Source organism: Cucurbita pepo, chromosome 8, assembly GCF_057944985.1.
Source record: "Cucurbita pepo subsp. pepo isolate OVF chromosome 8, ASM5794498v1, whole genome shotgun sequence".
NCBI lineage: Eukaryota > Viridiplantae > Streptophyta > Magnoliopsida > Cucurbitales > Cucurbitaceae > Cucurbita > Cucurbita pepo.
In genome coordinates this window covers 3,779,445-3,788,462 of record NC_141805.1, presented here as the reverse complement: position 1 = coordinate 3,788,462, position 9,018 = coordinate 3,779,445, and the positions used below count along the sequence as shown (strand labels likewise).

Below are 9,018 nucleotides of genomic sequence, written 5' to 3'. Positions count from 1 at the left end.
TGATAGAATCAAGATATCTTATGGAGTGATTCTAGTTACGGGTTTGAAATCCAATTTATCATTTTCTGGATTTCAACATTTATGATCTAAGAGCTTGCATAAATATTTTTGTAAAGTATACGCAAACGATTTTTCGGTGATCCTGTATCAATCATCAAGTTACTACTTATGAATGAAATTTAAACATTCAAACCCACTGCAAACAATTTTTATTATTACAACTTACAAATTCCAGATTACAAAGTTACAAAGGATATACATTCGTTCCCAAAATGGGAATGTACAAAGCTCCTGTTATACAATAATGCAGAAATACAAGTGGATGACTTACAAACATTCGTGTGGTAATGGAACAATACACAGATGAAAAAATATTAGAAAACAAACCATCATTCTTGATTGTCAAATTCTTGCTTTGGGGTTTAATCATCTTTCTTTTTTGAAGGAGAGCATATTATTTCCAAACAATTTCCCAGTTTTGACAGAAATCCTTCTTTTTCTGGCGAATCAGTTTCCTTCTTATCATGGATGCCATGAACAAGTGCCTCCATTTCATCTTCTGCTCTCTCAAAAATATTTGGCCCTTTCACTTCATTGATTGGCATTTTCTCATTTGAACTCATTTCTGCATCATTTGTCGCACGGATAAACTCATTAGAAGCAAAATATCTGCAACAAACTTTGTTGTACAGTAGAATAAAACAAGTAATTCATCAGTAATCCTAAGAAAACATCAAGTTGGTAGCAATTAGGCAACAACAATTTAGACGAACTACTTCGATTTTCCATAAATGTGAACCAGTGGCCAATTAATATGAACCTTTGGGCTTCCTTTCAAGGTTTTTAAGAATGCGTCTACCCTTATAAAGAATGCTTTGTTCTCCTCCCCAACCGACGTAGGATCTCACAATCCACTCCCCTTCAGGGCCTAGTATCCTTGTTGGCACTCGTTCTCCTCTCTAATCGATGTGGGATCTCACAATCCACCCCCTTTGGGGCCCAGTGTTCTCGCTGACACATCGCCCGGTGTCCACCCCCTTTGGGACTCACCACCCAGTGTTTGGCTTTGATATCATCTGTAACAGCTCAAACCCACTGCTAGTAGATATTGTCCTTTTTAAGTTTCCCTTTCGAGCTTTCCCTCAAAGTTTTTAAATGCGTCTGTTAAGGAGAAGTTTCCACACTCTCGTAAAGAATGTTTCGTTATCCTCCCCAACCGATGTGAACCTCACACAACCAGAGTACCATGGTCAAAAGTTATAATAGAGCATAAATAAACAGCATCTTTGGAGAACTGTAAGAATGCAAATTTGAAAACTGTATTACCCGAGAGAGGCATTGCTTCCTTCAGAATTGATGCAGCATTGGTAATTTCATTCCTTCAAAAGAATTGCAGTAAATGAGATAATGTAGAAAGAAAAAAACTAAATGTATCTCATAACCACTCAACCTAAACTAATTAAAAACAATCAATCAAAACCTTTTATCGCATGTCTGAGATTCTTACTTAGAGTGAATCGTTTGGATAAGGGCCTGATATTCTTCTGCTGCCCGCTCAAATAAATTTGGAGCTTTGACTTCATCTATTGGAGTATCTTCTCCTATATCATCACGATGGCCATGGGTTTCTTTTGACTTCTTAATTTGCCATATCTTCTCAATCTCGTCCTTTGCTCTTTCTATCACTTTTGCTGCTTTCGCTGTGCTATCTGATCCATACACACAAGAAGAAGATAAACTCCATAATTATTTCGACATATCAAGTTTTACTTCTGTCTAGAGGCTTTTCATAAATCAATCTCCCATCTTGTCCACATTGTTTATGAACAAGATAAGCTAGTTTACAAAGAGGGAAGCAGAAAGATATGAATACAACTGCACAATTGCAAAGTCTAATATGATAAGAAACAAAGAATCCACCTAATAGGAACTCTGTTTTCTCTTCGATGGAATCCGTTGCTGAAGCTTCATCCCTGCGACCAGAAAACAACACGAGGACTTATATATGTATATATGAAAAGCTCATTTTAGTTTCATTAAATTGAATTCTGAACTTGAATAAGTAGACTATCTTTGAAATAAAACTCGAAGTTGACCTAAAACCAATTCATAAAACATCTAAGATCCAACGCCAAACATCCAAAATCTAGTGGGAAAACGCATACTCAGCCACAAAACTCCTAAATCCAAGCACAAAATCAAGTAACATAAGAACTCCGAAACCTAGCAATAAATATTGAAATCTAGTTATACAAATTTATAAAGAAGGTCAACTGTTTCCTATTGAAGCAATATCTTGATTTTACCATTTACATAAGTCCAATGTCGAAGTTAATGAAATTATAACCTAAAAGTTTAGTTGATCAATAAGTGAATAAAAACTTCCTTTCATACATTTGTGACTCTTTCTTCGGGTGGATCGTTTCAACCAGAGCCTCAATCTCCTCTTTTACTCTCTCAAACACGTTTGGCGCTCTGACTTCATCCAACGAGGTATTCTCGTCAATATCATCCCGTCTTCCATGAGTCTCCTTGTGATGACCAGGCGATTCATCTGTCTGCAAATTTTCTGCAAAATTCGAATTGGATACTTCTAATTCAAAATCTGCTAGCACTAACCTATTGATTCCAAAACACTCGTATACTACAACCGATGGAAATTGATCAAATAATCCTCAGAAAATGTAAACGCAATGCAAATCATCACGTGAATGACGATATCAAACATATATACATATATATATACGAAAAATAAAAAAGAAAAAAGAAAAAGGAAAAATCAGGAGATTGATAGGAAACGTACCGGATGAAAGAGGGGGAGACGACCGGTCTGGTGTGGATTCTGCCATATTGACTCTGGAAATGGAATAGAATGCAAAGAACTGAGAAGATGAAGGGTAGAAAAGAAAGGGTTCGAACAGAGGAGCGCCGGCAGCGGAAATGACAGATTGGACAGAGCGTTCGTTGGGGCCCTGCCCACAATCTGTGTGCTGTCTTCCTCTGTCACGCCTATTTATTTTTTCATTAATTTGTTCATAATGTTTCGAGGCGGTATCAATAATTCTATTTATATGTTAACAATAAATATAAAATCAATGAATATATATATATATATATATATATATATATATATATATATATATATATATATATATATATATTTTGTCGATATAGTTCACGTAATACTTTTATGCTTATCGTGGCGCGCATATACATATACATATACATATATATATATATATATATATATTTATAAGATGGACGTATATGTTCGAAGTATTTCATTCGTGTTTATGATACATGATACATCATGATGTCTCACAAGGCAATAACATTATCATACTAACATAATGATCATAAATAATAGAGAGGAAGTAAACGTCTACCAGTAAAGAGAGTTATAGGGTACATATTATTCATACATTAACCAATTTCATCTAACCTAGGTCATAGATATTCTGACTGTAAGCTCAATTATAGTTTCAAGTCCAATTTGGTGCTTCTAAACTTGTTTCGGTCAAATGTTTCTATATTCAACTACACGAGATTTAATTTCACTTATAATAGTTCATCCATTCTGAAAATCAAACTCCAAGCTGATACATGAGCCAACGTCACTTAATTATCTTAAAATGAATGGAATCAAACTTGATTTTGTAAGTCTTAATTTTTATTAAAATTATTGAGTCGTAGACGATGTTTATTTAAAATGAGTGAATTAATTTAATTTTTTATACCCATTAAAAAGTTGAATTTGATGAATTTAAAATTATAATAAATAAAAAATGGTGAATATTCAAATTTAAAAGAATTAAACAAAGTTTTCACTTATTGAATTATATTAAATTTACCATTATAAAAGATTTGTCTAAATTAATAATCTATTAAGAACTATATTAATGAGAATATCATAAACTTTTAAAGTTTCTCCTCCATTTTCAAAATAATAATAATAAATATTATTCATTTATTTAAAAAATACTCTTCAATTTTAAAAGATTTTATTAATGCCCTCCATTTAAAAATATTTTTATGATAGTTAAAAATTCAAAAAATATAATTACCATCGATAGCATGTTTAAAAAATAATTATCAAAATTTATAAGGAGCATTAATACATTTAATTTTAAAATAAAAAAATTGTTTCTGTCAATATATGGACGGAAACCATCTATATACATTTCAAATATTATCTCCAAACTTTTTAATGTTATTTTTTAAAATTTGTAAATATTTTTTAAATCGTTATTAACCTTACGATTAAATATTTTTTATTTTTTTAAAATTTTAAAGAGATATATATATATTTTTAAATATTTAAAGGTGTTTTGGATGGGAGAATATTAATAAAATTTTTACTTGATATTTTCTTGAACTCTTTTAGGAAAGATATCTTAACTGTAATTTTAATTTTAATTTTTTTTTTTTTTTTTTTTGAAATCTAAAGATTTTAAAAAATATTTAACGAAAATCTTCACAAAAAAATCTCGTTGGTTAGGTCAAAGCAGAAAAATCTCATCACCGACGAGACCAGAGATGATTGGCAAGGAAGAGCAAACTGATAGAACTGTGATTGGGTTAAAATGGCGGATTGATTACCAATTGTTGCAGTCACCATTACAATCCTGTAAAGCGTAAAAGCCTCTCTCCAATTCACGCGCACAATTCTAGCCACAATTATAAACAACCCTTCTTCTCCTTCTCTCGAGACTGCCTTTTTCGTTTTTCACCCCATGCTGTTTACCTCATCACCATCATCATCTTCTTCTTCTTGGGGGGACAGAGATTGTGTTTGGAAGTAGAATTTCTGCGTTTTTGTCTCTAAATGGCTGATGTTTTTAGATTTTCCTCGCATTCTTTCTGTTTCCCATCCACTTCTTTCCCTGCCTCCTTTGCTTCATCTTGCAATTCTATTCAGACTTGTCTTCCACCCATTCAAAGCTCGGATAAGAGGTCGACTTCTCTGCTGCGTTACTCTACTAGCTTTGTAATGCCTCTTTCTTTCACACCCAGAAAGAGGTTGGTATCTTTCAAGGTACACAGCTGTTCTTTTGGTTGGATTTATAATTGTTGAGATTTTCATTCTTTTTTATATGAATTTAGTTGCCAGCAAGAACCTGTTTGTTGGGCTTGTTTGAATTTTATTTTCAATTTGAGATTCCATGTGCTGAATTGGAATTTGAGAAGGTTCTATACAACCCTAATTGTGAGACCCACTAAGTTCAAATTTTCCCTAGGTAGTTGATGCTTGTACTTTTATCTGTTAAAAGAATTAGCTACATTGCTTTGCCAACAATTCTTTCCCATATGCATTCAATTCTTACTTTACAGTTCTAGTCTGTTCTACGAAGTTGTTTATATTCCTGTCTAGCCTGATGCTGGTTAAATCTAAAGAGACACTTATTTTATGGTTGATTAAACCATAAGGAGCCATGTTTTCTCTTCATATCTCTTTAAAGTTCCTTCAGATCTGGCTATAGCTTTTGGCAAGATTTTTGGTTATGAACGAGGGGAGTGAGCACCTTGTTATTTGGAGAGTTCTTTATGTTCATATTGAGTTATGAGGCTTTTGGGGACTGGTAAAATTTGAAATAGAAGCATGGCCATGATTACCAATGGCAGTGGGGTACGAGAAGTAGTCGAACTCCAGCACCCTACTCCAGCACCCTTTGCGCACAGAATTCTCACAGAATTCTCGCCAGTAAATATGATGCAAGTCCTATGTGATTGTTCATAGGAAACATATCTCTGAACAGTTGTTGCCTTTGGATTTTCACTGCTAGCTGTGAAATTTATCTGAGACTGGAAGCTTTCTTAATGGCTGAGAACCATTGTTTAATTGGATTTTGAAAGGCTGCTTGGTTGGATAGGATTCTTCAATTTTCATAATGTTTTTCCTTAACTTTATGCTCAGCTGACTTGTTTTAGATGTTTCTAAAAGGCCTGAGCAGAGATAACTTGTGGAGAAAGACCTTACATTTCAAAGTTCTTTTAACGAGAGAGATTACTAGTAGGCTTACATCTTGACAACATGGAAGGTTTTCATATAACTCATAGTTTTGATTCAAAATACTGGAAGTAGGAGAGTTCTAGCATCCTTACATGCAAATATCTTCTTGATTACCTTATTGGCTATTGCATGCCTGCAAGCTCCCATAGGCAATGAGCAGCTCGCAAAGTTATCGTTCAGTTTGTAGCGTTGAGACTACATATATGTAAATTTCTTTTGTGTGGAAAACATGACAACTTGTTGTAATTTCTCCTTCGCTTTCTGAGGGCAGGAGGCTGTACTATTTTCCCTGCTTTTCCTTTTATACATGATTATCTGTTTAAAAATGTTTCTTACTCAAACAAAATAGATGTCAATCATTTTCCCGGTGGCGCCTGTTAACTGTTCTATGATGCCACAGGTACAGGCAGCTGTAGCTGAAAAAGACCAGCCAAAATGGTGGGAAAAGAGTGCACCAAACATGATTGATATACATTCGACACAGGAATTTTTAACGGCATTGAGTGAATCTGGTGATAGATTAGTTATTGTAGATTTTTACGGAACCTGGTGTGCTTCCTGCAGGGCATTATTTCCCCGGGTAACTTTCTTCATCAATGCTTTAGATTTCTTCAGATTGTGATGTTGGTCTGTTTTAAGTGTATCATGATATAAGACTTGATTCCATCAATGGAGCATTTTCTGAAACTCGATTAGGACCAGCTAATTGAACAAGTAGGCATTAAATGACTGCTGTTTTGTTAGCTAGCTATCAAGATGAAAATCTTTAAAGTACACTTTGCAGTATTTTTAGACGCCTTGCAGGTTTCTACCTATCTATGTTACTGAGGTTGAAACTGTAGACAATTGCTCAATCCTTTAAAAAATTGGTTATCAAAAACTCGTCAAATATATATATATATATATATATATATATATATATATATATATATTTTATATGAAACAATTTCATTGATGTATGAGATTTACAAAAGGGATGGTTTGTCCACTGTGATTACAAAAAGCTTTTCCAATTGATTAAAAGGGAAGCATTAGTGTATGAAGCATAACTCTGCTCAATATTTGATATCTCAAGTTGCTAATCTCAAAATACTCTGCATTCCTTTATTGGTTTTCTGCTGCAGTAGCTGTTCTGTCATTATTTCTCGCTTTAGTTATAATAAGAAAGCTCCAGAGCAGTTCTTATTTGCACGGTCATTCTTGCGAATGCTTCACACATTAAATGATTGATATTCATTGGATTTAACATTTGTTGTTTCCTAAAAAGGAAAGGCATCTTACAGCAAAATCTGACCTTGCAATTATTGTTCTTATTAGAAATTTTAGTCGCCTGTTTTATGTTTTGACGTTTGTATATATGTTGAAATGGAACTGTCAGCTATGCAGAACAGCTGATGAGCACCCTGAGATTTTATTCCTGAAAGTCAACTTTGATGAAAACAAGCAAATGTGCAAAAGTTTGAATGTCAAGGTCCTTCCTTATTTCCATTTTTATCGTGGAGCTGATGGACAATTGGAGTCCTTCTCATGCTCACTTGCAAAGGTTAGCATCCTCCTCCCTCCCCGTCCCCCATCTCATGTGTAAACAATTCATACTATTTTATTGGTTTAGCTTATAACAAACACAATGTAGGTTAAAATATAAATAAGACTTTTGTGAGATCCCACATTGGTCGGAGAGGGAATGAAACATTCCTTGCAAGGGTGTGGAGTAGACAGCATTTTAAAGCTTTGAGGGGAAAGCCCAAAAGGGAAAGCCCAAAGAGACAATATCTGTTAGCGGTGGGCTTGAGCTGTTACAAATGGTATCAGAGCCAGACACCAGGCAATATGCTAGCAAGACACTGGGCTCCCAAGGGGTGGATTGTGAAATCCCACATTGATTGGAGAGGGACACGAAACATTCCTTATAAGGGTGTGGAAACCTTTACCTAGTGACGTGTTTTCAAACCTTGAGGGGAAGCCCAAAAGGGAAAGTCCCAAGAGGACAATATTTGCTAGCGGTGGGCTTGGTTGTTACAATTTTTCATAGATGTGAATGTGCTAGAAGGATTGACGTGGATCTCTAATATGGACTGAAAACTTCCCGTATGCCAAGTTTGGAAAACTATGCTAAGTGTTTGATCTCATGGCTGGCATTGATTATCAATATATGAAGGAATACCATCATTCTACTTACTCTATCTAACCTTTCTCCTTCCCACAGTTCCAGAAAATTAAAGATGCAATTAAAATGCACAACACAGCTCGTTGCAGCATTGGGCCGCCAAGAGGAGTAGGAGATCTTGTACTGGAGCCCTCCTTGAGTCCCAAGGACAAACAACAAACAGAAGCTTCTTCATCATAGACTTGCTCCCAAATGCCCATCGGTACCATTGTGCATTCCCCTACTATTAATATAACCTAGCAGTCAGCTTTCCAATCTGTAAATTTGCATTCTTGTGAAAGATTTTGCTGCCTTCTTCTGCTACCTTTGATGTTTTTACTTTGAAACTGGTGTTCTTGAATCTAGTTTTAAATACATGCCATTGATTCATTTGGTTTGATGGGCAGAGGCTTGCATATTCTTAAAATTTAGTCCAGAATCTGTCAGATCTCTACTGTACTTTTAAGTTACTGCTAGGTTCAAATCTTTACTCTACATTTGTGATTCACTAAGACTAGAAATGGAGGGCTCTGATTAAGAAGCTTAACTATAAACAACTTGGTATGTGCAGGTATCATTCATAATGAAACTCTCTTTTACGTCTGCATGGTCTTGCATGTCAAAGAGGCAGTAGTTTCGCCGTTCGTGTCGGTCAATGGCTAAATTTTGATGGCTCTGTTGATTTAATCTCGAAATTGTTCAGTGTTTTAGTTACATTTGGTTACTTTATTTCTCAACTTTTAATTGTGATTTTATCCTCTAATCCTTGGTAATAATATAAATTTATTTATTTAGAAAGTTTATAATTTAATAACTCCAAGGTTAGGTATATAAATTTATTTATTTTACTTCATTACTTTGA

At 34.4% G+C, this 9,018-nt stretch overlaps 2 protein-coding genes across 4 annotated transcripts; one reads left to right on the top strand and one right to left on the bottom strand.

The window, feature by feature from the left end:
* Positions 1-178: 178 nt before the first annotated feature.
* Positions 179-3,019, bottom strand: LOC111801191 (uncharacterized). The gene is made up of 6 exons (XM_023685195.2): positions 2,804-3,019; positions 2,395-2,569; positions 1,921-1,973; positions 1,508-1,709; positions 1,327-1,379; positions 179-625 (listed from the first exon to the last, which is right to left on the bottom strand). Exons 1-6 carry the CDS (start codon positions 2,847-2,849, stop codon positions 423-425), a joined length of 732 nt encoding a protein of 243 aa, XP_023540963.1. The 5' UTR covers positions 2,850-3,019; the 3' UTR covers positions 179-422.
* Positions 3,020-4,487: 1,468 nt separating this feature from the next.
* On the top strand, positions 4,488-8,954 carry LOC111801179 (thioredoxin-like 2, chloroplastic). 3 transcript variants are annotated; one of them, XR_002816094.2, is made up of 6 exons: positions 4,488-5,035; positions 6,411-6,590; positions 7,389-7,553; positions 8,217-8,379; positions 8,564-8,633; positions 8,728-8,954. XR_002816094.2 is itself a non-coding variant. In XM_023685178.2 (5 exons), the coding sequence occupies exons 1-4, from the start codon at positions 4,826-4,828 to the stop codon at positions 8,355-8,357; spliced, it is 696 nt and encodes a 231-aa protein (XP_023540946.1). In that variant the 5' UTR covers positions 4,489-4,825; the 3' UTR covers positions 8,358-8,379; positions 8,728-8,954. The 3 variants fall into 3 exon arrangements, 2 of the variants coding, with proteins under 2 accessions (XP_023540946.1, XP_023540945.1); XM_023685178.2 differs by lacking the exon at positions 8,564-8,633 and having other exon boundaries at positions 4,489-5,035; XM_023685177.2 differs by lacking the exons at positions 8,564-8,633; positions 8,728-8,954 and having other exon boundaries at positions 4,489-5,035; positions 8,217-8,556.
* The last annotated feature ends 64 nt before the right edge of the window (positions 8,955-9,018 follow it).